The sequence below is a fragment of the Anopheles gambiae genome, chromosome 2, assembly GCF_943734735.2.
Source record: "Anopheles gambiae chromosome 2, idAnoGambNW_F1_1, whole genome shotgun sequence".
NCBI classification, from domain to species: domain Eukaryota; kingdom Metazoa; phylum Arthropoda; class Insecta; order Diptera; family Culicidae; genus Anopheles; species Anopheles gambiae.
In genome coordinates, this window is record NC_064601.1 from 94,558,758 (window position 1) to 94,584,868 (window position 26,111).

At 49.1% G+C, this 26,111-nt stretch overlaps 5 protein-coding genes across 6 annotated transcripts in view; 2 read left to right on the plus strand and 3 right to left on the minus strand.

Moving 5' to 3' along the window:
- Positions 1 to 1,551: 1,551 nt before the first annotated feature.
- LOC3290094 (divergent protein kinase domain 1B) lies at positions 1,552 to 3,334 on the plus strand. The gene is made up of 4 exons (XM_061642542.1): positions 1,552 to 1,761; positions 1,823 to 1,990; positions 2,061 to 2,753; positions 2,828 to 3,334. Exons 1-4 carry the CDS (start codon positions 1,552 to 1,554, stop codon positions 3,038 to 3,040), a joined length of 1,284 nt encoding a protein of 427 aa, XP_061498526.1. The 3' UTR covers positions 3,041 to 3,334.
- A 71-nt stretch (positions 3,335 to 3,405) lies between these two features.
- Positions 3,406 to 9,225, minus strand: LOC1276726 (tonsoku-like protein). The gene is made up of 4 exons (XM_061642521.1): positions 9,046 to 9,225; positions 5,717 to 8,957; positions 5,442 to 5,644; positions 3,406 to 4,643 (listed from the first exon to the last, which is right to left on the minus strand). The coding sequence occupies exons 1-4, from the start codon at positions 9,062 to 9,064 to the stop codon at positions 3,475 to 3,477; spliced, it is 4,632 nt and encodes a 1,543-aa protein (XP_061498505.1). The 5' UTR covers positions 9,065 to 9,225; the 3' UTR covers positions 3,406 to 3,474.
- A 91-nt stretch (positions 9,226 to 9,316) lies between these two features.
- Positions 9,317 to 13,204, plus strand: LOC1276727 (deoxynucleoside triphosphate triphosphohydrolase SAMHD1). 2 transcript variants are annotated; one of them, XM_316105.5, is made up of 7 exons: positions 9,467 to 9,559; positions 9,674 to 10,253; positions 10,325 to 10,412; positions 10,487 to 10,573; positions 10,635 to 11,083; positions 12,278 to 12,473; positions 12,546 to 13,204. In XM_316105.5, exons 2-7 carry the CDS (start codon positions 10,018 to 10,020, stop codon positions 12,867 to 12,869), a joined length of 1,380 nt encoding a protein of 459 aa, XP_316105.4. In that variant the 5' UTR covers positions 9,467 to 9,559; positions 9,674 to 10,017; the 3' UTR covers positions 12,870 to 13,204. The 2 variants fall into 2 exon arrangements, with proteins under 2 accessions (XP_061498525.1, XP_316105.4); XM_061642541.1 differs by having other exon boundaries at positions 9,317 to 10,253.
- On the minus strand, positions 11,132 to 12,068 carry LOC1276728 (multiple coagulation factor deficiency protein 2 homolog). The gene is made up of 3 exons (XM_061642550.1): positions 11,748 to 12,068; positions 11,402 to 11,664; positions 11,132 to 11,335 (listed from the first exon to the last, which is right to left on the minus strand). The coding sequence occupies exons 1-3, from the start codon at positions 11,918 to 11,920 to the stop codon at positions 11,145 to 11,147; spliced, it is 627 nt and encodes a 208-aa protein (XP_061498534.1). The 5' UTR covers positions 11,921 to 12,068; the 3' UTR covers positions 11,132 to 11,144.
- A 69-nt stretch (positions 13,205 to 13,273) lies between the features above and the next one.
- The window catches only part of LOC1276729 (heparan sulfate 2-O-sulfotransferase pipe), a 120,345-nt gene continuing 107,507 nt past the window's right edge, over positions 13,274 to 26,111 (minus strand). The window contains exons 3-5 of the mRNA XM_061642543.1: positions 17,004 to 17,116; positions 14,057 to 14,616; positions 13,274 to 13,963 (exon numbers count right to left, since the gene is read on the minus strand). Of these exons, the coding sequence (XP_061498527.1) occupies positions 13,639 to 13,963; positions 14,057 to 14,616; positions 17,004 to 17,116 (998 nt within the window). The 3' untranslated portion in view covers positions 13,274 to 13,638. The remainder of the gene's footprint in view (positions 13,964 to 14,056; positions 14,617 to 17,003; positions 17,117 to 26,111) is intronic.

Below are 26,111 nucleotides of genomic sequence, written 5' to 3' on the forward strand. Positions count from 1 at the left end.
GCGAGTGAACTTTCACTCTCGTTCGGTTCGCTCTGATGAAAGAGAGAGAGAGAGATAGAGAGAAACAATCAACAAGCACCCGAGAGATGGAAGAGAGAGAAAAGTACGCCTCTCCGGGAGCGTTCATTTTTTTTTTTTTGTTTGCTTCTTGGTAGATACTGGCGGGTAAATGCACTTACAGCAATGCAACACCCTTCTAGCAAAGCTGTAATTATGGAGGAAGTTAAGTCATACGAATACCGATAGTGATGATTAGATTACATGATAAGATAGAGGGCAAATCACTCAGAAAAGGTGCCACTTTGGGGAAGCAGGATAAATAAAAGAATTGTTTAAATTCTTGAGATAAGAAACCGCCATGTAAACACTATCTCAACTACTGAAGATAAGGTGATAAGGTCGTATTGGAATAATCTGCCTTTTTTTTAATTGCAAAAATGCATTTTTGTTTGTATATTCCAGACAATCGGGAAGATTCGACACAATACCTTGGGAACTGGGTCATACCAGCGGTTGGCTTTGTTTCCTGAGGCGGAGATCGATCAACCCGGTGCAACGACCTCATGTAAATGACCTTTGTGGCAGGCAGGTGGAACACACACACACACATGCACTGTTATCTGCAGGAAGTGCAATACACGTTATCAAAAAACGGCAAATTCGCGGATGCAGTTTTGGGACTGCAAGATGACGCGTACGTGAATTGATTGCGCCATTTAAATTCGTGTAAACAGATTCGATTTTTTAAAGCTTATTTTCATTTTTGGGAAATAACAGGATTCCACTTTCCTGACGAAATTTGCACTGACGCTCACCTCACTCGCTTTTTGTTGTGCAACATCATCATGCGCGTCTTCCCCTGCTGCATTCGAGCGTGCGTGCTGCGTGCGGAAGGCGGAACACCACGTGCTTCTTCACCAAGAGTTGAATGAATTCGAAACGGCGAATAAGGCGAGCACACCACGATAAAGGTTAGCAGCACGCGCCGAGTGTCTTGACGCCTTGGAGGGAATTCCAATTCCTCCGAAGCAGAAACATGCGCAATGGCACTCCGCTCCGCTCCATGTTCCACGCTGTTTGGGAACTTTCAACGTATAAATCCTTCCAAACGCGTCATATGACGTCACTCGCAAAAACAAACCCAAACCCTGAACGCCCATCTCCCCAGCACCCACCAGGACCGACAGAATGGACAGGCGCACGCATGGCAAAAATGTTTTGCGCCCTTCACGGGCACACGGGCTGTGACAGTTTTGGGTAGGCGCGGACAGTTGTTTTTATGTAACAAAATCAATTTTGTCCCCCATAGGCCCCAAGAGCCCAAAAAAGAACGACCGACAAACGGCCGGCCATTTGTTTGTTTTGCCGGGGTGTGTGTGGGTTGGCGGCATCCCCGGAAGTTTGATTTGGTTTTCTGCTTTTTTGTTTTGTTTTGTGCAGCAAAGGTAAGAATGCATCAGCAGTAGCGGCTGCAAAACAAATCAGCCAAGTGACACAGACACACACACGCAAGTGGGGATTTTGTTTTGCTGCCGGAAGTAACCCCCAGCAATGACAATCAGCAGCAACAGTGCGCTGGTGATGCACAACCGGTTCAAGAACATGACCCGCCGTTTGCGCTTCTCGCCGCGTAGACGCCAGTACTGTGTGCTGACCAGTGCCGCGATCCTGCTGCTGGTAGTGGTCGGTGTCGTGGGCTACCTGCTGACCGGCATGCACTACTGCTTCGATGTGCTGGTCGAGTGGAAGGTGTCTAAAATAGTAAGTAAAACGTAAGCTCAATGAAAACCGTCTCCTAATGCTCGCCTCACGCATTTCCCAGTGCAATCAGTATTACACGAACGAAGTGACCGGCTACATGTGTCCGGAGCTGTGTGCCGGCGATACCATCTCGGAGTTCCACTGCCCGCCCGCTGCCCACGCGGCAGCGTATCCGTTCAATGCGCATCGCTTTCTGGCCCGCAAAGCCCAACAGTTTGTGGTGGTGAAGGTAAAGGTTAGCGAAAATGTTTGATGAGAGCTTCTTACCAAACACTGGTTCCCCATATCTCACCCTGCAGCATGCCGTGCCGGATGCAAGCTACGAGAAGCTGTCCTGGATCGACAGCCACCGGCAGGAGGAACACTACCCGACCGAGCAGGAGTACGGCGGTATCGTGCGGCGCTACATCGAGCTGCGGTACGGCGTGCAGCTTCCGTTCGACAAGCTGGCGGGGCTGCTGGCGCTGAAGAACAAAAACAATCGCATCCTGTTCCACGCCAGCATGCGCAACAGCTGGAACCTGATCCAGAACAACGAGTACCTGCTGAGCCGGCTGTACGAGGAGAAGGAGATCTTCCCGCAGGTGCTCGGTACGTGCGGCGAGCTGTTCCTCACCGAGCTGCTCGAGACGGTGGAGTTTGTCGATGAGGGCCGGTACCATTTTACCAACCACATCGACCTGTCCAAGTGGCGGTACCATCTGAAGGTGGCCGTGCTGGTGCTGGACTATCTGGACGAGATGGGCCAGAACCGGTTCCAGATGTGTTCGGTGGTGCTGGGCGGGTTTGGGATAAGTGACAGCCGGATGAAGTATCACGACTTGCGGCACATCAGTACGGAGGCGGCCATCGATCGGCGGCTGTCGGATGGGCGCACGTGTGCGGTGGATGCGGACTGTAGCTACTACGATTGCCGCAGCCGGTGCAATGCGACCAGCCACCAGTGTACGGCCGGTTTGCTGAACAACAATCTGCAGATTGTCTGTGAAAAGGTAAGGGGAGTGTTAGATTGAGTTGGAACAGGAGGGTACGATTGAATGAGCATTTTACCTTGCTTTTCCCGCAGATATTTCGCGGCACTGCCGAGGAGCCCGGGATCCTGGTGACGGAGAAAAGCTCGCCCCGGTTGCTTCGCATACTGGACCGGTGTGCGCGACCGGCTAGTCGGTCGGATGTGGACGCCGCCCGTCCGTGGGGCCCTTCGAAGACGCTGAAGAAGCAGCTGTACAACGAGCTGACCAGCATTTACGAGCAGCTTGCCTCCTCGCTGTACTCCTAACTTTGGGGTGCGCTTTCGCACCGGGAAATGGCGAGACGCGTTAGTCAATTGCAGTGATAATCAAAAACACGTATGCGCACAGACACGTTGTGCGTACAAGTAACACACATGGTATTAAGCGGAGATGCAGTTCGGTTGCAGTTCTCGGAGACAATCTCTCTCTCTCTATCTCTCTGCGTAACGATATTATTTACGATATTCTTTCAACGCTTATTAACGGGCTATGTAGTGCAGAGCATTCAGAGGTGAAGTAGAGTGAATAAACCACACAGTGACAGTATTGTGGACAATCGACACCACCGCTGCCGGGGAAGATCTTCGGACGTGTTGTTCGGCTGGTATCAGGTGGAATGGCGCAACGGACCTTTTTGTTCGTAGTCAAAATTCCTATAAACACTTTATTTAACCTATCTACAACGAAACAAAGCGCATCATTAGCCCACCGGATCGGTGCTGAGCGTTACCTGTAGCCCGTTGCCTTCGTGGCGCCGTGTGTACGATTGGCCCGCCGGCCACAGTGAACGCCACAGCTGCTCGATCACGGCGAGTAGTTTCGCGTACCGCTGCTCATCATACCCGTGGACGGGCAGAATGGCATGTATCTGCTGTGGATAGCGGCCCGTCGGGCTGTGTTCCATCGATCGTATCGATTCGTCCGTTTCCAGATCCACCCACAGCTGCACGTCATGGTCAAAGCGTACCTCTTCTAGGCGAAACACTGCCCCAGCGCAACACCGCAACAGGGCCACAAAGGAACGCTTCGTGAGGGCAACATTGTACGATAGGTCGAGCTGGGTCAGTGCGGGACAGTTGGGTCCGAGGGCGGGGAAGAGTGAGCCTTCCAGCTCATCGTCCGACAGCCGACAGTTGGTGAGGCTTAGTACACGCATCCCGTCCAACCGTTGCCGCTCGGTCAGGGTTTGCCAAAGCTTCGGCTTGAAATTATCACAGTGCACGGGAAGAGACCGGAAGTATGCTTCCCGCAGCACACCGTCGCCTAGCTGCTGTAGCAGGCACGCTACGGAGCGTTCGGTAAGCTTGTTCTCAGAGATGTCGAACGTTTCTAACCGGCTCACATCAATGCAGGGCGCATCGGTGGTGCTGAAGTGTGTCACATCGGTCGAGCGAATGCGCAAAACGCGCAGCAGGGGTAAATTGCTGCACAGTCGGGCGAGTGGGACGAGTGCCGCATCTTGCAGTGGGTTGTGGCTAAGGTCCAGCTCGGTTAGCTGTCCTCCACCGAGTGGTGCTGTTGCTGTTGCTGCTGCCGATGTGCCATCGGAGGGGCTCTTACAGCCAAAGCAAAGCATCTCGACACTCCGGCTGGTGAGCAGATTCATCCGCAGCCGCAACACACGCAGCTGCCGACAGGCGGGCAGATAGAGCACGAGCGTACCAACGTCATCGTCCGTGATGCCGTTCATCGACAGGTCCAGGTGGTTCATCCAGTCCTGCTGAAAGAACGCCACTGTCAGCACCATCGACAGTACGTGCTTGGGGGGAACGGGTGTCGCCGGAACGGTTTGCGCAAAGTCGGGCTCGATCGTGATGATTTTATTGCGGTTCATCGTTATGAGGCGCTTGCGCAGGTCTTTGTCGGTTTCTAGAAAAGGATGAAAGGTTTCATTATTACAAAAAGGTTTTATTTTGAAAGCAAGTCTAGACACTAGTGATGGGAGCTCGGAATCAATTCCGGAGCTGGTTCCGTTGGTGGAATCGATTCCGACTATGGAGCCGTTTCCGGAATTGACTCCGTATCCGATTTCGATTTAGTAATAGATTCCGTAGTTAAATCCGAATTAGGAATTCCGGTATCATAATCAGGTTTGGAATTAGAATTGGTTCCGGAATCAAAATCGGCTCCAAAATCCGAATCGATCTGCAAATCCCAATTTGCTCCGGAAACGAAATCAAGATTGACTCCAGAATTGGAATTAGCTCCGGAATGTGAATCAGTTCATGAATTGAAATAAGAAGTTTCAGAAGCCATCAATCAATCCGAGAATCTCCTTGAGAATGGATCGTTTAAAAGTAAATTTGAATTATTTGCGGCTATCAATACGTAACATCATTGGACCTAAACGCCTATTCTTATGGAGATGCCGAAACTAACTCCGATTTCGAGGCCGATTATGATTCCGGAACCAATTCTGATTCCGATTTCGAAGCCCATTCCGATTCTGAAGCCGATTCCGAAGCCGATTCCAATTCCGGAGATGATACTGAAACCGATTCCGATTTCGGAGCCGATTCCGGAGCTGATTCCGGAGCTAATTTCCGAGCCGATTCCGAAATCGATTCCGGAAACCGCTTCCGGATCGACTACCCGGAATCGTTTCCACAAACTTCGGAGCTAGCCTACTAGACTAGATTCCCATTTCATCACTACTAGACATCGTACCTAGCTTGTGTTGTTCGCAATACTCTTCGTAGTACTCCTCCAGATCGATATGTTCCCAGCCGGTAATTTGGCCGTGCATTTGTAGCACACCGTCAGTGGAGGCGCTCTGCAACACTACGTTCAGCGTGTCGGAATCGAAGAAAGAATTCACGATACAACCCTCCGCTGGCTTCAGATCGATAATTGGCCGTTTCCCATGATTCCTGCGGGTTGGAAAGGAAGGCATTAATGATTTCATTCCTCCATATCCGTCCCTAAACTCGTTCGATACTCACATTGCATACTGCTTGGCGACAGCTTTCCGTAACCATCCAACCGTTTGTGTGGTAAAAATAAGCTTCTCGTCGTAGCTCACCCGATACACCTCACCATTGTCCAGCCTCACCTGTATCGTGCACTTCTGCGTAGCGTCACGCAACGAGGGCTGCGTACGGCATTCGCCCGTCTGTTTAATCGGCGTCCTGGCAGGGGAGCAAGTAGTCCCCGCCGCCTTTGGCAGTAGGTTTTCCTTTTCCTCCAGCGAAGGACTAGCAACGCGCTGGAAACCCGCCTCGAGCAGTGACGTTTGATGTGTGGAAGATCGCCGACCGTACAGCGAGCGTGATTCGTTCGAGTTTCGGCGCGATTGTGTGCGTCGGAAGCTTTTGGCTGAATTGTTCATCAGCACGTTAAAAGCACTGCCCTCCTTGCCATTTTCCTGCTGCGATCGTTTGTCGTGCGAATCGGGCTCCACCTCGAACGGATCGTCATCGTCCGAGTCGAGGAGGGAGTTTAACCGCGCCGTTGGATCGCCACCCAGCTCGACGGTACGACTGGTGGCCGGCAGGGACGATGAAGATTTGCTCCGCTCCAAGCTACCACCAACCAGCGCCGTACGCTGCAGATCGCGTATAACGCGACTCTTTTTAGCCGACTGCTTCATATCATCGATCAGCCAATCGTCCTTCTCATCCTCTTCGTCGTAGTATCTACACGCTGGACGTTTCTTCTGCGCGGAGGCGGTAGGAGCCTTCGGCTCGTCCGCGAGATGGTTTTTGCGCATCGCTTTCATGACGCTAAGGTACTCCGACACACCGGCAGATGTTGATTTCCGTTTGATTACGGCACGATGCTCGCGATCCTCCTCACTGGGCGAATCTTCCGCACTGCTGTAGTGATCGTTCTCATCGTCGTATATGACGTTCCGATGCCTGGACGATCCGCCCACCTCACTGACGTACCCGGAAGAGTTGGTGCTAGTGGCTGGCGTCAATCGACTCGATCGCGATGGAGATATTGCTGACGGCGGGATGGATGCTTCCAGATCTCCGTTTGAAGTGTGTCGTCTCGTCCCACGACCGACGGTGCTTGTAGGTTTCAAAGCCGCTGGTGGTGAGACGGTAATGGCCGCCGCATTAAACTGTGCCACTAGACGCTCCCGCACATCATTATACTGTTTCGTTTCAGCACTCATTAAAGGTGCCTTTAGCTTTTCGTACCATCCATCCAGCATACTTAGGGCGGTTTCCCCGTAATCGTTCCGCAGCGTGGCGTTCGCTCCACGATCTAGTAGCACCGTTATCACGCTCAAGTGCCCGTTACGGCAGGCGTCGTGCAGTGGCGTAATCCCTTCACAACTCGTACCACCTTTATCGTTTATGTGCGCACCACGATCGAGCAGCAGCGCGACAATCTCCGCATGTCCGTGTATGCACGCTTCGTGCAGCGGAAGCCACCCAGCATAGTCGCGCTCGTTCACCGGATGGCCCAGTTGGAGCAACTGCTCGGCAAGCGTTTTGTTGCCGGAGATGGCCGCCTGATGCAGCTGCGTCTCTCCCTTCTTGTTGCGGCGCACCGTAAACCGTTTGCCACGCTTTCTTCCCTTCAACGATGTGTCCGCTGCGGACGCGTTGTTTAGATCTTCGCCGATCGTGAGCGCAGGATCACCGTCAGATTCGTCCGAGAGATCCACCTCCAGATCGATCTCATCACCCACGTCCGGAGTATCGTGTTCCGCGTCCGCTGCTTCCTCTTCCTCCTCGTCCACGTCGTAATCTGCCAAATCAAGCGATTGGTTTGCATCCGGCAGCTCTTCACTGTCCGGCTCGACGGTGCTCGACAGTTCGATACCCTCCGCGATCGCTTCCTGCTCCAGCTTGTCCGCCATCAAATCCATACAGTTGGCACGCAGCAGCTTCACAGCCCGCTGCACCGGCACCCGCTGCAGCTCGATCGAGTTCAGCTTTTTGCCTTCATCCTTCGCCTGCAGATAGACGGTCTGTATCGTGAAGAACGATTGCTTCTGCCGCTCGTACAGCTTGGCAATCTTCATCAGTGTGTGGTACGCTTCTTGCGGCTCGTGCGCTATGATGCTGTGCTCCTTCCACAGGTACTCCAGCGCCTGCTCGTACTGCCGGTTGTCGATGTACGTTTGGTAAAGGCTCACGTAGCACGGCAGGAGCTGCCGGTCGGCCTCACCGTTCGCTTCTGCGCATTCCAGCATGCGTTTGTAGTAGTCGATCGCTTTGGTGAAGTTGCGCAGCTTGCACGCCCCGTCACCCATGCGCTCGTACAGCTCCTTGCGCCGGGCGTAATTCGTCGCATCGGTTGTGATCAGCTCATCCTCCATGCGGCACATGGCAACGAGCACTTTTAGCTTGCGCGCGATCCGCTTCGCATCACCGGCAACAGGTGTCTTGAGCCGGTAGGCACGCTTCAGCGCTTGCCGCGCACTCTGGAAGTCATCCATGCGAAGGAAGAACGTTGCCATCAGCGCTAGCGTTTGGCACATCTTGGCCGCCCGGCTTGGCAAGCGCGATGCAACCTCCAGGCTTAGGTTGAGCAGGCGCAACGTTTGACCACAGTGTTCGCCCCCGTCGCCGGGTGCCGGGTTGATTTCGCACCGCGAACTACACAACGCCATCGCGTTGTAGCACGTGTAGAGCAGCTCGAACAAGTCCGCTTCCTTCGCCAACCGTATCGCTCGGTCCATCTGCTCCTTGGCACGATCCGGTTTGTTTTGGTAGTCGAACGTGAGTCCGAGATTGAGATGCGCACGGGCCTGCATGTTGATCAGTTCCGTTTTCGACAGCACGCGCTTCAACTCGTCACAGATGGAAAGGGCCGTACGGAAGGACTTTTCTGCCTCGGCCAAATCTGTCTCCGATTCGGCCGGTTTGCCCAGGCGCTGGTTCGATTCCGCCCGGGCCAGATAGACCCGCCCAACGGTAGTGTGCGCTTCCTGCAGTGCTTTCGTGTTGCCTTCCCGCTGGGCGGCCCGCATGTACGCGTGCACGTTGGTGAGCGCTTCCTTGAACTGGCCCAGCGTGCAGTGCATCTCGCCGACCATCCGGAAGGCGAGCCCACGGTCCATCGGTTTGTGCAGCTTCTCGTACGCTTTGGCCGCCAGCTTGTACTCGTTCAGAGCGCGCTGATGCTCTTCCCGATCTTTGTACAGCTCGCCGAGCAGCAGGCACGTTTCGGCCAGCGCACCATAGTTGTCCTCGTTCGCGTACTTGACCTTTTTTTTCAACAGTTCTAAAAGAAAACACAACAAACACCAGCAATCAGCCGACAGTGCCTTCCAGGGGCTGGAACGCCGATACAAGATCAAATAAGAACTTACTCTGCTCACGGTATTCCATCGTGGATGGTGGTAGTATTCACAATTGAAACTTAAACTAGCATATAAATAAAACTTTCAGTTAACAGTAATAAAACAAAAATACATGTACAATCTTGGAAACTGCGCCCGGCGACACAGGACCCGCGTAAATCCTCCGCTCCGATCAATCTGCTGGAGAAACGTCAAAATTCAAGCGCGCACAAATAAAGTGCGTGAAAGTAGCCCGCGCAGCCGTTGGATCCTGGTAAGGGGCTACGGCTGCTGTCAGTTTGCGGCCTTCGACGCCGTAGGAATGTTGTTTGGTGTGTGGTTTCATAATTTACATTGCGATGAAAAACGGGAAACAATGTAGCAATGTGTAAACAAAGAAAATTGCTTTCCAAAAATAAAGCCGATTGTGCAACCAGTTCCAAGAACCGGTCTTGAAATCCACTCGAGCTTCCGCCCTGCTGCCCGTTACCTAGCAACACAGACGACCAATTATTCAATGTTTACGTTGGTTGACAGCAGATTGGTAGTGGGCTGGGTTTTCGGAGAAGAAGAAGAAGAAGAAGAAGGGTTTTCGGAGGGGCTGGTGGGTGGTGTGCCTGCGTGTCCACGGGGTATTTATTTACAAAATCGCTTCCAGATGACATTTCCCCGTCCGTGAAGGCGATGGATTATCGGGCACGGCCGCGTGATTTTCGGTGCTAGGCTGTGAGGAACACAGAAAGCCTCATTGTTTCGGGTTCGATTCGTCAGCGTGGAATTGTTGTTCGCCTTGTACGACGATGCGGGCTGGTCAAGTGTGCTGCGGTTGCTAAGGTTACGGAGCCCGCCCGCCTGTTTTTGGTGTTGTTAGTATCGCCGTTCGAAGATACGGTGAGCGGGCAATCTTGACGCCGCACAGGAAGCACAAGCAGCGATAAGCTATCGAAGAGCAGTTATTGGAGGGGATAAGGAGCGACATCAGATAAAAGCACGATCGTCAGAATGCAGCCGTCCACGGTTCGTTGCGGCTCAGCGGGAATAGTGCTGCCGATAGACGAAATGGAGCAGTCCGAGCTAACGGTACCCGACGCGGTTTACGGAACATTTCGATTGCCATCGTTTGTACGGGCGGTGACGGAAGCGCCCGAGTTTATGCGGTTGAAGTATTTGAAACAGTTAGGCGTATCGAATGCGGTGTTTGGGACGGCTCGGCACACCCGATACGATCACTCGCTGGGGTAAGTACGACCAAGCGCACACGAAGAAGGGAATGTGCACTAATATAGTTCCGTTTTTTCCGCTTCTCCAGAGCATGCTACCTGTCCGGAAGATTGCTGGACGCGGTGAACAAGACCCTCAACCCGCCCGTTACCGAGGACGAACGAAAGTGTGTAATGGTAAGTGGAATTTTCGGACGGAAAAGATAGAAATCCCGTTTGGGTTCATGTGCGGGCTGCGTTTTCCATTACAGTTGGCTGCCGCCCTACACGACATTGGCCATGGGCCGTTTTCCCATCTGTGGGAAAAGTTTGTCGAAGTTTACGGAGCACCTTGGCGGGTAAGTGGGTTGTGAAAATGCCCCTTGAAAAATTCTTTCAAATGCCCGTTTCATTTTGCAGCACGAACGTTCCTCGGTGGAGCTGGCGCAGTGTGTACTAGATCGGCTGGAAAACGTCTCGGTAAAGCAAATCGCTCTAATCTGTGCGCTAATACGAGGCGATGCAGCCGACCTGTTGACGTCGGATCGCCAATTCCTCGCGCATATCGTTAGCAGCGATGTGGACGTCGATCGGTGCGACTATCTGCAGCGCGATGCACACCACGTGCCGGGGGTGATTGAACCGTCGCGACCGTTCCGACAAATGTTCGATCGGGTGCGGGTCGTGACGGTGGAGGGCAAGGCCCGGCTCGCCTACCACTGGCAGGACTATCCGCTGGTGTACGAAATGGCCTGCGCACGGCAAGCGTTCCATCGGCGCTGCTACCAGGACGTGGAGGTGCTCGGTGCGGAGCTGATGATGCTGGACGTGATGCATGAAGCGGAACGGGCAGGTTTTCGGTTCACGCGGTAAGAAGCAAACCCCCCCCCCTCACCTGGCTTTGTACTATATACTAGTTTGTTTAACTTTTTATTTAGCATCGCTTTCGGCAGGAACATCCGTAGGGGCAGCGGCGCGTTGCCCGGGCTCATTCGGACTGTTGTCGACCGTTGAGGGTTGCGTTTTGGGATCGTTTAGATTGATGGCATTTATGTACTCGGGATAGTTTAGCAGCCCATTCTTGTCCGTATCTGCAAACTCGATGAAATCATCAATGACCTCTGGAAAAGTGGCAAAGCACACATTTAAAAGAGATTTTCTTACATGTGATTACATGCATTCTTTACCAATGATATGGTTGAATTCGTCATCGTCCAGCAGCGGTGCACGATCATCGCCCGTCTGGGTCGCGGCACGATCGATACCGTGCAGCTGACCGTCGGATTTGCTGTGATGATGGGTGGCCGCGTGCAGCATTTCCAACCCATCGAGATTGTCGTTATTGTCCGAATCGTGCAGCTTGAAGTAGTAAAAGTTTTTCTCGTCCTCCGACATTTCCGTCAGGCTCTGTTCGCCGATTGGCAATCTCTTCAAGTCATCTTCCAGATGGCTAAAATGAAGACGAAAGGAGGAGGGAAATCGTACGCCAAATTTCGGGAAGGTTCTTTTTTGCAACCACTGCCACACACTTACTCTCGCTCCGGTTGCAAATGCTCGTCCAGGTGATGTTTGTCTGCTTTGCGGCTAAACTCACCCCCCGGATGATGGGGTCCCTTTGCACCTACGGTAGGAACGGGGCCGTGTAGCAGGGTAGCGCACAGAACGATGGAGTGTAACAGAAGGCTGTTACGGTACACGAGGCTCATGCTAGTACCGTTAGCTCGACTTTTATTTTGTTCAACACTTTCTAAAGAGAACTAAATCGCTGATGGGGAAATGTTTGTAATCTATTGAACTGTTTGCATCCTGGCGAACGGGTTTTGACAGTTTGCTGCACTTTATTATTGTTGCTTCCTTGCGTATCCTTGTGCATGCGCAATGGCAGGGATGCTGCGTACCAGAAGCGAACCAGTGTTGCCAGTCGATGATTTGGATTTTAATTTTAATTTAAATTTTAAAACAATTTAATTTAGTTAGTATTTATTTATTGACATTTGTTATATATGTATAATTCATTCCATGCTAATCATTGGTCTTCTTTAAATGGTATTTCTCTCTCACAGTGATGGAACCAGTGAACCACTCTCGAAAGTACACGACAAACCGGAGCTGTTTAGGTATTTAAACGATAATATTACCTCAGAGCTGGCCGCTAGCAAGCTGCCCGGGCTCGACCGAGCCAAAGCACTCATTGCTCGCTTACAGATCAAAGATTTATACAAGGAAGTTATCCGTTTTTCAATCGACATGATTGAAGAGGTAGGTGCAGGTGCCCCTAAAGTGCACTAACTGGCCAATTTTTAACTCCAATTTCCCATTTCTTATCCCAAGGTGAACAAATTCAACCACCAGCAGGGAAAACCCATCGTAGCACAAGCCTTCCGCTTCGTAAAGTCTACCAAGCAATGGTTTGGTAGCTTCAACGTTACCTTCTACAAGCCGTCACAAACGAAGGGTGATGATGATGATGATGTGGCTGTCGTTTCCCTGGAGGAAGCACGGGACCTGAACCATAGTAATACCGTAACGGGCGAATCGGCCGAAGAGATTAAAGAGTATATTATTTACTGTACCGATACGAACCCGGCAGTGCACAGTGCTGCCCAGCAGTACTTTGCTAAACTGCGCGGCGGAAGTGCAGCGAAGGAAAGCTAGTCCGATGTGTATTATACGCCCTTCGCCCTGTTTTGCACTATCGTTTGTGTGAAATGTTAAATTATTATTTTGTTTTGTTTTGTTTCGTTCTCTTCTTTCTTGAAGTATAAATGATGAGGCTTTTAGTGTTCCCAATACATGGTGAGCATTGGTATAGAATTACCTCAGGAAAAACAGGAAACGCGTACATCACCCATTTTCAAAGATTTACATATATTTATTTTAGTTCGAGCGTGTGTGTGAATTGATGTGAACCAAAAAAAAAAGCAACAGAAAACAGAATTTCAAGAGATATATTAAAGGTTCGGTTTTTTTTCGGAATTTCAGATTTAAAATTCGGTTTTATTTTCTTTCCTTCCTAAAGCTTCAAGTCAAAACATTCGAATAGCACAGCTCAAAGAGCCTTTCTCAACGTTGTTGTAAATTTAATATTTATTTTACACATGTTTCTTCTGCTAACGACACAAAACAAATACACCACCGACGATGCCGCGATCTTCGCCTCCAGCGATCTCCTGGCTGATCGGTGGATTAAACCTTCTTACGCCGCTCGATGATGGGCCCCTACACGCTAAATGAATAGTTTATACATAAATAATGATGCTGTTGTGGGAATGTTTCAGTGTGTGCTTAAGGGAGTGGGGTGTCTGCGTGTGTGTGTGTGTGTGTGTTGGCCAGTTGGCCATCTTTATTTCTTATCGTAGCTGCAAAGCACCGGCAGTGCTGTTGGGCGCGGCGCGCGCGCGCTTGCCATAAAAGGAACACTTTTTCATTTCAGTGGTACCTGCGTCGCCAGGTACTGCTTGTAGAGCCGCTGCTTGCAGAACTGGTAGAACTCGATCTCCTTGGTGAAGTTTCGCCGGACCAGATTCTTGATCTCCTCGCTGACCGGCGGCTTGAAGTTGTTCTTGTTGATCTTCTGCAGCACGTTCACCTCGTTGAAGTAGACCGAGCTGGCGCCGCTGAAGAACCGCGGCACGTACTTCTCCAGCACGGTCAGCGTGGTGTTGAGGTCCTCGAGTACGCCCACCACCGCGTACTGGCTTTCGACCGCGTACTTGGCCCGCTCCAGTGCACCGGCACTGTTGAAAGGGCTGATTGGGAGAAAGTAAGCAGCAAAACAAAAACAACAGTTAATACATCGTGCCACGTGGTCAGTGAAAGGATTACAGGAGAGCTATACTTACAGACACTCTTCACCGTGCCCGCAGAAGAACAGTGTCTGCCGGCGGTGGTCCCCGATGCCCTCGTGCACCGCGTTCTGCGAGTAGGTGCACTCCGGGTCGCCCTGCAGCACGCACGTCTCGAAGTCCTTCTTCAGCCAGCGCGGATCGGGCAGCGGCAGATCGGGGAAGGCTTGCTTGCGCTCCACGTAGTACCAGGGCGCCCGGACGTAGTAGTACCAGCTGATGATGCGCTCGACCGGATCGCGCACCATGTTGACGTAGATCGGCATCGGCAGGCCGAAGCGGGTAAAGTTCGTGTAGCACACGTGCTTGACGTACACGGAGGGCACCGGCAGGTCCATCACCATCTCGGCAAGCTCCTGCTGCCGCTCGGGCGCCAGCCGGATCACCTCGAGCCGCTGGACGACGTCCCGGTGGAAGGTGTAGTCGTTGCGTACGGCTAGCCGGCGCAGCAGCTCCATGAACGTTTGGCTGCCGACCTTCGGCACGCGGTTGAAGAAGATGATCGGCACCTCGGCCCGGCGCGTGTTGTTCAGCTCCGTCGCTTTGAGCGTTTGCATCTGGAATTGGGGGAAAAAGGGGTTGATGATGAAGAACGGGGTTTTTGTTTCTGTTTTGTTGTCGAATAGAACGAGCTTGAATCACAAAGGGGGAGGGGGGGGGGGGGGGAATGCGCAGAATAGGGTGTCTGCAGAGCGAAATTATGAATATTTATGAAGCGAAAGAGAAATGGCAAAGACAAATTCCATCTCGTTCGTGACAATAATAGTATGGTGGGTAAGGTAATTGTTGCTCATCAAACTCTGTGTGTGAGTCGAACGACGGGCAAGGAACACCAAGAAGCACCGCTGGGAGATTTGCATAAAAATTAACAAAATTCCTTTTCTCACACGTTCCTCCTCAATTCGGAGTCGTTGGGGTTTTTGGCATTGAAAAGGAAAGCATTGGATTGTAGGGTTTATTTGGGGGGATGTTTTTTGTATCATTTTAACAGCATTTGCGTGTTTGTGGCGCTTTGGAGTAGGTCAGTTGGACGAAGAAAGTGATCATTGGCGTTAACGTTTGGAGGAGTTTAATGGAGGAGGATAAATGGAAGTTATAATTAAAGAAAACTGAATTTTGTTTATTGCACTTTCCCTGTGCGCCTTATTATTTCTCATCCTCAATCCTATCGCTTAGTGGATTTAAGGTAACAAAAAACACTAAAGTGGATTAAAGCTACATCAAAGAAAGCATTAAGATAATAAACATCAAGGTCCCCCCTAAACACAAGTAGGCCATGTGTAATCGTCCGTGTACGTGCTTATGGTCGCACCTCAAGCGAGAAGTCAACGTGTCTTCACGTTTAGCCTGTGTTCCTCTGTGGGCATTCTTCCATAGTTCAAGCCAAATAATGATTTGCTGCCCACGTTTGAAGTGATAAAGCGTCTCCATTTCCAGGTCCCCGCCTCGCAAAGGGAAGGTAAGCCTGCACAAATTTTCATCTTTTAATGGACATTATGGGTGAGCTTTGTTTCGTGCTGGCCTCTTTTGAGGCTGTTTTAGTTTTAGGTGCAACTTGAGGGTGGAGCCCAAACCCGGAAGGAGACACGATTTGTTATCACCACCTGTGTCAGTCCCCTCCACCCTCCCCTCTCGCACAAATGGACACATGTGCACATCTCAAGATTGGAAGAAAATTGCCAGTTTTTTTTTGTTGTTGGTTCTCGATGACCTACTTCCCGGGGCTCCGCGAGCAGTTCGCTAGGCGTGAGCCCTTGGCAGAAGACAAACATTTCGGTAGAGGGACAATTTTGGAGTGGCACACCGGGTGTAACGGGCCCATAAAACGGTTGAATTATGGCTGCACGTGTCAAAATCGTTTGCCAACAAAACGATGGGAAGTGTGGAGCGCCCTTTGTGGGATGGGGCCAAAGCTTTCCCCCCCTCCAATTGCTGGTGTAACGGGTGTAGAAAGCAAACCTTGCTAAACGATTCCTGCAATGGGGTGGGATGTGTTTTTTTTTCGCTCTCTTTGTCTCTCTGTGCCTTCTTTCGCGTGTATCCTGTGCCGTCCGGGAACGGGGGCCCTAGACTAGGATGCATTTATTGTCTGGGGGGCAGGCATCGTTGTTCCCGCTAAATCTTTGGCGACAACCGCGTGCACAGAAGCAAACCAACCCAACCATGCGACGGGGAAGAGACACACACACACACGCTGTTCGTGTATGTAAAGTGGCACAACATCTTGCAAAGATAAATTTTCCCCGCTTGTCGGGTCGCAAGGGGCGCTTCGTAGCACACAAATAGAGGGTGGCGTATTTGCACCATCCTCCCGTTTTGCACGCGGCACAAAATTGCAACCCGGATGGGGAAGGAGCCTTTTTGTAATAAATTCTGTCCACCAACGCTTTGCCTGGCTGGCTTCTCAGGCCGCTTAGTTGCTGGAACGATCGCTTAACGATCTTTGGAGGGGCACACATCCAACAAACGGAGTCCGAGTACGTGCAAGGATCGTTAAGCTTTGGTGCGGGAGTTGATGCTCCGTTTTGCTCGCGTTTTCCCTTAACCGACCGCCATGTTTGACTTTCATGTTTGCAGCTTGCTTCTTCAATTATGTGATTCTATCTCTCTCCTGAGGGAGCTTCCTAAAAGGGGAAATTAAGAATGCAGATTTGGAGCATTCGGTTTTTTTCCTGTTTTTTTTAAAGATATTTTGGGGAAGTTCTATTCTACCAAAATTGCTTTTCTTTGCTACTCAGTGTGCCAGTGCCTTCCCGATGATTGATGTTTGATTAACTGTTTCCGGGGCCGTGGTCCGACAAAACCTAATTGTGGCATTTTTTTTTGTTCTTTCCATATTTCATAGTTCCCCGTGAGCGATGTCTTCGAAGCGGTGATGTGAAATGGGAAATTGGAATGGTCATTTTTTGTTGATATTGTAGTGGTTTCAGCATTTCAACTTTACCTGTCCGGTGCTTTTAAGATAGTTGTACGTATGATGCAGATTGCCAATCAGCTCTCGGTCGTGGTGCTGGAGGTGCTCTTCCGGATGGTGGCTTTGGTTAGCGCCGGCCGATGCTGGAAGAGAAAGAAAGGGATAGAAGAGATGAATGTCAGAATCTCCGGAAAATGCCTCTAACGTATGTGTTGTGCCTTTCTTCTTTCCCGACTGCTGCCTTTCTTTAGTGGAGAATAATTCGGTTTCACTTCACCCCCGTATTTTCCCGGAAGGAAGCAATTAGTATCCGTTTTCCGGATGGGTCGGTTTTTCTTTCTGCTCGTTAGACGGAGTGTGTTGCTCGTCCTGTGATGATGGTATCAATTATGATTGCATCAATTTCATTCGTCATTTGCTGCCTGCCTGCTGTGTTGTTTGCCTTTGCTTACCAGTGCTGTCAGGCAGTTCAGAAGCGAAGTAGGCCACCGCACTTAATCCTGCCGGAGTTTGTAGTAGGCTTTGAAAGGGCATCTGCGCTGGCAGTGTTTCATTCTACCCCAGTTGAAGAAGAATTAAGTGTGCTCCAGGAATTTACTTTAACATATTTTTCTGCCCACAATCTCCCAGTGCCCAGTGGAGTGTCCCAGTGATTGGAGTAGGTAAAGGTCCTTACCGGAACACGTAACCAAAGGAGAGAAAAAAAACGCAAGTAAGTCGGACCAGTGGGAGAATAAAATTACTTTAACTACTCTCGTCGGACAGACAGGCCGGGTCTGGGTTCTTGCCGTAAGAAAGGTCACTAAAGTTTCAGTGCTCGTAAAAGCTGCAACCGTAATAATGTTCCCGTTTGTAGCTGGAGCGTCTGATGAGCGCCAAGGAATGTTACACGGGCCTCAGGAACGGTCGCGTACCGAGTTTACTACCTCAAGATGTTTCTGTTATGCCTTTTCTTTTTTTTTTGTTGGAAACATTGCAAAAGACTTAAGAACGGGTCAGTAACGAATGGCGGAAAAACAAAATCGAAGACACTGGCGATGAAACTCCAGCGTTTCGGGGTAGGACTGGAGTAGAAGTCATCTTCCTCGGTGGACTCTCGGTTAAAGTTCGTGACAAAATAAACGTTCCTCATTACGCAGATGTTCCTTTCGCTGTTTGCGTGCTCAACGGAGCGTGAACTTTGAAAACTGGAACTTCACCCAACACTGGGACCGAAAGAATCGGTTAGTATGGGGGAAGGGGAGGGGGGGGAGGCAGGAGCGTGCCTTCACTAGCCCTAATGCATTTTCTTTTTATGAGCAATAGGGTAGTGAGTTTTCTTGAACCCCTTTTACTTGTACCGGTAGGATTGTTTCGCTACTTTATCGTTTGTGCACACTGTAGGGGGGAACGGGGTTGTAAATTTGGAAAAATCACGTAAATTCTTACCAGGAAATAGGTATGCACAAGTGCATGATGAGATTTCGTTTGTAGGTACTGGAAGGTATACAAGGATGTAGATATACAGGCGTCCCCCGAGTTACGACCCCCTCGAGTTACGACGATTCGCAGATACGACGATTTTGATTCTGACAGTTCGAAGTTGTTATTGACAAGAAATTGATGTATTTTTTTGAATATTTGGGCTAATAACCGTTATACACACATTTCCAAAGATTCCACAACTACCCTATCTTGAATATCTATATTGTGTACGGTTTTTTAAATATAATTCATACATTATCGAATATTATTTTGAATAAAATAAACGATATCATAAATTCCAACTCTTCAACTTCGATTATATACTTTATATTCATAGATATTCGACATACGACCTTTTCGACATACGCCTTGCTTTGGGACATTTTTTCGGTCCTAAATACAGTCGTATCTCGGGGGACACATGTACACTTTTTTCTTTTACAAGATATCTCACACAGATATTTGGAAACTATTCAAGAAGATTTCGTAGTCGAAAGTTCACAAAGAATGAGATTGTTACCTTTTTTACGGGAAATCTTGTAGAAAATGGCAGGAATGGTAGCATAACACGTTCTATATCTGTTTTTGGAATACTGGGCAAGCTTAAAAATGTGATAAGGATAAAAATAGTTAGTGTTACGTGCCTGGATAAGGTTAATGGAAAGTTCACATCGTGGACCTTTGCTCGTTTACACTAAAGAGAACCTTGCCATAAGGACACAAGAGGTAGAGCACTAGTACCTTCATGTGTGTATGAATTTTGCTACCAAACCCCTCTTTTGCCTCAAGGAATATTGCTCGAATCGTTTGTAAAGGCTTTGGGAGACTTCAGTAAGACAGCATGGACCTTTTAAGGAAACTTCCCGGGGGGTGTAAACCTTGTCAGCGCCTTTTTCTTATAAGTCATCTCTTCTTCTTCAGTTGTATAATAAGTTTTTGCTACGGGAGACGGTCCATGGAAGGCTCGAAACCACGACAGTTGTTGTTAAATCGTGTGAGGTACTAAGAGACCGTCCTAAGTCAACTCATATCTCACTGTTCGATGATGGTTTAAACCGCATTCCTCTGCAGCTCTGTCTATATTTATCGAATCTTCGACGACATTCCAAGGTCCACCAATCTTGGATCAAATGTACTTCCCAGTTAAATTTTTAATCAAATTATCATCAAATTGTGCAAAGATGGCACCATGTCCAATGATAATAGTTCTAGTGCTTCTACACATATTGCTTTAAATTATATTCGAGATGACTTAATCCCTTCGATTTAATTGAAGAAGAAGATAGTAGAACCAAATTTGGGTTCGCAGAAACGCAGCGGCTTATCAGACTTCTGTTCGGAGGCATTGGACGACCCAATCTGAAGAAAAATCCTTTTAATCACACCACATGAGCAAAGAAATCCTGACAGGCCTTAGTTGTAGAGGCAACTAAGCATAGACGCTTTTAAAAATAAAACTTCTGAAGAGTCTTACACAGTTCACCAATGACAGTGTATGTTACACCCATTGGGCTTCTCAAAGTAAACTGGGTCACACAATGGTTTTGATTTTTCCCACCCAAAGCACACACAATATTCACTGACAAATCACGGGACCGCTTACTAAGGCTCTCATCCTGTTGGCTTTTTGCACTTGTGTTGATGTACCCGCTCGAAGGCACACTCTCACATTCGCTAAGACCACTGGAAGGCATCCTTTTACATCCCCGACGAAGTTTGTGCACATCGATCAAGCCAATTCGTGGGTGGGGCCGAGCTCTGTGAATGGAACGGAGCCGAACCTCAAAGTGTGTGATGACGATGTGACGTGAATTTGACCGCAGAGCACTGTCCCCCTGTTTCGTTTCCGAGGATGTCCAACACCGCGGTTTATGTCCCTTTTGTGTGTTTTCCAACTCCTTCCCCCCCAGGGGAGAGTGAACCGCACACAGCGGTATCGTCACTGAAATGGAACCTCTTCCGCAGAGTCGTGGAGAGAGGGTAAGGTCGACTGCAGCAGGGACGGCTGCAACGTACTGCATCGTCGCTTGAAATCGACAATACATCAGCGGTTGTCCGCAGCAACAGCAGCGGAACCGGAAGGCTGGGCTGGAGCGTGAGCAACCCTGAATCCGGACAGAGCCGACCTGCCGGCTCTGGGGCTCTCTAGTGACAGGCAGCAGCAGCAGCAGCAGCAGCAGCAGCATCACTCGATGCAACGTAACAACGCAACATTTATGCTCGCTTATTCACGGTTCGTTAGCGCTGTTTACCAGTTCAACAGTTTTCCCAGCCCGTCAGTCAAGTTCATTATAATTTTTCATCCGTCGATGTGAAAAGACAGTGCTGCTGTGGGAAAAAGCACCCATAAACCCCGCCGTGATAGTCCACTCGGGTGCGTTTGCACTGTTCGGTGTTTTGTGTTGGCGTGGTCACAATTTCCGCGGGCGATTCTGAATGTGTCGGACGGTCCCGACAGTTTGGTGAAGTTTGTTCTGCCAGTTTTTGCTCGATATTTTTTTCTGGGGAATATATCCAGGTAAACGCAAGCAAGGATGTATTAATCAAGTCAGAATTGTTCATTTTCACTTTATCTTCTTAGTATATCTAGATTGTAAATACATAAGAACCCTTAAATATGATAATATGTATTCAAACCCTTTTGTAAGGCTCTCGGGTAATCTTAAACAATCGAAAAACAATCCACACCAATTTGCAACCCAAAGTTCTCTCCACGGTTCTCTCCAAGGAACGCTAATGTCCCGATCCAATACCCTCCCCAAATAAAGGTTTTAGTCGTAGAGCCTTTTTTCTGTTCTTTTTGTTGTTGAAAAATGGTTCTCCTTCCTAATTCCACCGTTCGCTGGAATCGATAAAAAGCAATTACAACCCGGGCACAGAATTGCATATACCGCACAGTTGGACACTTTTTGGAAACAATCGTACCGCCCGTGTACAAACCGAAAGGGCGTAGTCCGACTCTATTCGCCCAAATTGAACTCGTTGGAGAAGGAAGCGAGACAAGGGACAAAAGAAGAGGGGAGGGGCATTGGGTTTGCATCCCTTACCCAGTTCCCTTTTGGGAACCGGTCACCCAGTTCCGGTACGGTGAACCGATTTGGGACCGGCGTAGCGCCGTAGCGCCATTTCCAACAAATCTCGGAAGGTCTTGCCAGCAACTGGAGCCGGACGGCGAGGGGGGAGGGAAGGGAGCGAGTTTATGCATGGGCTCGTAAAATTTAATTTCCGTCCATTGTTTCGCGTCCGTCCGAGACACGACGATGTGGTGTGTGTGTGTGTGTGTGGTATCAACGCGGGCCCTGGCCATGGAATTTTCGCACCCGGGCCCGGTGCGCGATGGAAATGATGGCCGGTTTCCGTAGAAGCTCTTCAGAATTTCCGCATTTCCGTAAAGCTGCACTAGCACGAGGCAGCAGCAGCAGCAGCAGCAGATTGCCGCCGGATGTAATGTCGTAAATTTTAGCCCAAGATCACCACAAAAAGGGTGGGCAAGGGTTACCGAATGGATGGTGCATGTCGCTCCGAAGCTATCGATGGAGGCTGATGCTCTAACATTAACACATACAAGGTTACTTACGGAATCGATGCTATCAGGTTTTTCGGTGGGTAAAAAGGAGGCCGGCCTTTGTACTCACGTTTATGATCACTATCAATTCCCGATTGCCGAATCCCAATTGTCGTTCCGACGCAGGCAGTTCGGCACAATTGGGATTGCGATACAGTAGCTCCCAGTGCTGCTGGTGATTATTATTTCAAGGTGCGAGAAATCGGTTTTTGGGAGAAGGCCCAAAAAAGAGCCCACAATCGGGCCACAACTACCTGATTGGTATCGTATTGACGCAGGACGCCGGGCCGTAACGTACCTGTAGCTTTGCGTAATTGGTTCCATTTCGAATTGAGTTGGGTTTGATTTGATTCCGTCGTTGGAGCCACCTAGTACATTGGACACTATTTGGGAAGATAGTGCAGGCTCAACTCCAGTGAACCTTCCACTAAAGATTTCATGAACAGCTAGAATATAATAGACATTTTGCAGTCTGACAGGCGCACTGCTGGGAACGTGCAACAGGAATGTGGTGCAACCCGGCATGAACGATTCTTTGCACCTTTGCAGTAATCAGTGATGCATTGTTGCGAAGGAATCATTTACCACGGAGACATTCTCGGGTGAACTCTTATGCACTCTTATGAATTCATAAAATGCTTTCCACTGTACGGGAAGAATCTATTGCATTCCGATGCTCTTGAATAGCATCCCAAAAAGCATCCCTAGATGCATGGCTATACTCATTTTGAATTCATAACTGTGTGTGTGTGTGGGAATGGGAAGGCAAAAAAGCGTCACCATTCAATGTGTGTGTGTGTGTGTGGGAGTGCTTAAATCCCGGTGCTCGGTGTCTATGTAAGTCCAATATGTCCTGTCATTGCCGTTTCCGCCGATAGCTTTCCTCTTTTTCTCTGAAACAATTATTCATTTTGAAAACGCGTCCGATGCGACGTACTATCGGTACCGGTTGGGCAGTCAAACACAGTCGGCTTTCGGTTCGAATGTGTTCGCAACGATTGGCAAGAGCTGCTTCCGGCTGCTAGGAATTAATTATCAATTCTAGGACCGTAAGTGAGTGTGTTCAGCTTCGGTGCTGTGGAACGCTGCAGCACGGTGACCGGTGACTGGGGACGCTTGGGGGCTATAGGCTGTGTTTAAAGAGCAAAGAGCAATTAGGGTTGGCATTTGTTTCTTAGGGCTTGTGGGTGGCATGATTGGATCGATTAGCTGTTTGATGAAAAAAAGACCCGGGCTGACTGACCGGGGCTGTGGTTCAGAGGTTAACCCGAACGGATGCTTCACATTTGCTTCCATTCTGCCTGGTTGCAAGCAGTGGAAATATGGCTGGAAGTCGAAACATTGAAGATCGATAGACACGTACAGCATGAATCAAGTGGGAAGCTTCACACGGTTGATGGTTAATCTTTGAAGGCTTTAATCTAGTTCTAATCTTTGGTGGAATCCATGACTATTAAAACGATTAGTCAGAAAGCTTTTTGTTTCTCATTTAAAATCGTTCTTCAATAAAATGGCATGAACCTTATCAACTTAGCACGTCTACTTTTCGGATGAATCTTCCGAGCTGTGACCCATTAAATGTAAATGTATGATAACAACAGTTTAATCCTGCGAGGTAGAGCCCGTTCGGGAGAGTGTGCTGATCGCGCACTGATGCCTATACCGTAACGCGCTGACAGCTGCTGACATGCTGCCTCGCCAAAACACCCCCGGAAGCGAAACCGAAAGCAAAACTGGGACGACTAGCGCTGGAAACCGGGGGGAAAAGCAAACGTCAACGGGGACGGATTTTCATTCTCATCATACTTTCAAATGGCGTGAGCGCGAATGCGACTGCAAACCTCCAACATTGCAGCCAACGGGTCAGCCAACGGAATAATTTATTCATTTCCATCGATCGAGTCCGTTCGATCGACTGTCAAATAGTCGCCGTGCCTGAAAGCCTACGCCTCCGCTATATATCCGCTGCGATATCAACGCATCACATACGAGAAGCGTTGCCGCAACCCACGTAGACATACTGGAGCCGATGGGGCGGTAGAGGTGATGTTGAGATGAAGTTGCACCATCAATGATGTGTGTGTGTGTGTGTGTGTTCTCCCGGCACACTACTAGGGGTTTTAATTCGGTAGCAAAATATTATTATTTGCTCATCACCAAACGCTTGGACTGTTCCAAGGGAACCGTTGCCCGTTGGACAGTCGTACGCCATTAGACCACTTCGGGCAGGGATCGGGATGCAAGGGAGCGAATGTTGTCATTGCAAGGAGCTTACGAGTGTACGCATAGAGGAGGTGTGAACGTGAGCTTTGGTGACGTGAAGCGGAAGGATGTCGTTCTCTTGGCAGTGCCCTGACGAGGGAAAACACGTTCGATCAATCGGCATTTGGTTGGGGTTGTTTGGGAGAAAAATTGAACAACAGACGACAAACACATAAACATATGAACCCGCTCGTCGTATGGCGCACGGATGACTGCGTCCGTTTAACGTCCCACAGCATGGAGCAATGGAGGTCATGCAAACATATTTCGAGCCATGGGACAGTGTCTGTTTGAAGAGATGGGATTAGCCATGTTGGGCCTGTTTTAGAGTGGCCAATGGATTGGGCCGGGTTTTCTTTATCTTGATTGATGTGTATAAAAGTTTTTTCCTGTACTAAATAGAATGCATTTGAAAGTGTCTATCAATAGCATTGGAAAAGGACAGTAAGAATAGGAGCATGATTTACAAACCATCATAGAAAGTACTCTCAATATCGTTGCCTTTTCACCTTCGCGAAAAGGGAAAGCACAACCATTCTAATGCAACTAGCTGGAACTATAAACGGCTTACACGAATCGATCGGGTCGTGTCCAACCACGTGCCCAACACTTTACTGGTCGGACAGTTCAATCGGCCACCCTTCACCAAAGCTTTAACGTACACCGTACACCCATAGACGCATGTGGTGTGCGATTTCTTCCCGGTTTTGGAGTTTGGAACGGAACGGAGCTCGGTATTCATAGTCGGTTTGCAATTGAGAGCACACGACGCACGACAACGATCGTGAATTTCGTCATTCCATAAAGGAGGGGGGAGGGGAGGGGGGGGAGGTACGCGTAAGGCGCCGGCACACTTTGGTAGGCTAGCTTGCCATTACCAAACGTTCGGTTTCATGTATGGCCATGTTAAACATGACGAAATTTAATGAGCTCGTCTATTAAAAGTGAATTAACATTTTTTTGTTCTCTATTGCCTCAATGCTGTCGTGTTTGGGAGTTTGAATAGAGAGATGTGTAGGAGTTGTTCTGTGTTTGTTGCCAACATTCTAAACATGCTTAGAATTCAGAAGATTACAATAGGGGGAATGTATGAGGATGTTGTTGGGGTATAGAAAGCAATCTATAATGTAAGTGTATTTTTTTAGAAATCATTATTTTATGTTAGAACCTTCTTTTGTCTGTATAATCTGATGTCTTGAAGGTAATATTTTTCAGACATGTCTGAAATCATTTATCAAAGTTGTCTGAAGTATGTAATTGAATTCGTTTCCTTCATGAATCGAACGAGATAGCTTCTTCAAGAGAGTAGGCAAAGTCATATAATTAAGATTTCAACTAATTATGGAAGATAATAGTCTGTTACTTCGTGCAAGATCATCCTTCTATTAAGAATACCACATCACAATTCAAGTACACCGCAAAACATAGTCTCGAAACTTTGGATCCTGAACAAATCCGAGATGTTTCAAGATGTCAACAAAGGACTAAGAACCTTGAAATAAAACATAAGTGTGTTTGAGACAAATACTTTGTCCGTTGTGCGTTCGTTCTGTATTTATTTCACTCGCTTTGGTAAAGAAATTCCTAAATCTGTTTAAAACTTCAAGAATGTTTACAAATATTGCGATTTTGAACCTTACAATTGGTGTACGTTGAATAAAAACAAATGCGAATTTTCTACCGAATGCCGATTGCAGCAAGGACTTCCCTGCGGTGGCAGCAGTACATTCCATCCCCGTTCCAGTTCCGTTCCGCCTGAATTACCGTGCCAGCGACAAAGAACTACGAAATAGCAAACAGCTAGCCAAACGCTTACCATACCACCACCGACCGGGTACAGTGCGCAT

What these genes read in the sequence shown, in the direction of transcription:
- LOC3290094 (XM_061642542.1), top strand. Translation starts at nt 1,552, where the DNA reads ATGACAATCAGCAGCAACAGTGCGCTGGTGATGCACAACCGGTTCAAG. An exon ending in AACAGTTTGTGGTGGTGAAG is followed by an intron (nt 1,991 to 2,060) that starts GTAAAGGTTAGC and finishes CTCACCCTGCAG; the next exon opens with CATGCCGTGCCGGATGCAAG. An exon ending in TGCAGATTGTCTGTGAAAAG is followed by an intron (nt 2,754 to 2,827) that starts GTAAGGGGAGTG and finishes CTTTTCCCGCAG; the next exon opens with ATATTTCGCGGCACTGCCGA.
- LOC1276726 (XM_061642521.1), bottom strand. An exon ending in GTCGCCAAGCAGTATGCAAT is followed by an intron (nt 5,645 to 5,716) that starts GTGAGTATCGAA and finishes TCCAACCCGCAG; the next exon opens with GAATCATGGGAAACGGCCAA. An exon ending in TTGCGAACAACACAAGCTAG is followed by an intron (nt 4,644 to 5,441) that starts GTACGATGTCTA and finishes ATCCTTTTCTAG; the next exon opens with AAACCGACAAAGACCTGCGC.
- LOC1276727 (XM_061642541.1), top strand. Translation starts at nt 10,018, where the DNA reads ATGCAGCCGTCCACGGTTCGTTGCGGCTCAGCGGGAATAGTGCTGCCG. An exon ending in ACGAACGAAAGTGTGTAATG is followed by an intron (nt 10,413 to 10,486) that starts GTAAGTGGAATT and finishes TTTCCATTACAG; the next exon opens with TTGGCTGCCGCCCTACACGA. An exon ending in TTTACGGAGCACCTTGGCGG is followed by an intron (nt 10,574 to 10,634) that starts GTAAGTGGGTTG and finishes TTCATTTTGCAG; the next exon opens with CACGAACGTTCCTCGGTGGA.
- LOC1276728 (XM_061642550.1), bottom strand. Translation starts at nt 11,920, where the DNA reads ATGAGCCTCGTGTACCGTAACAGCCTTCTGTTACACTCCATCGTTCTG. An exon ending in CATTTGCAACCGGAGCGAGA is followed by an intron (nt 11,665 to 11,747) that starts GTAAGTGTGTGG and finishes TCTTCATTTTAG; the next exon opens with CCATCTGGAAGATGACTTGA. An exon ending in CGAATTCAACCATATCATTG is followed by an intron (nt 11,336 to 11,401) that starts GTAAAGAATGCA and finishes CCACTTTTCCAG; the next exon opens with AGGTCATTGATGATTTCATC.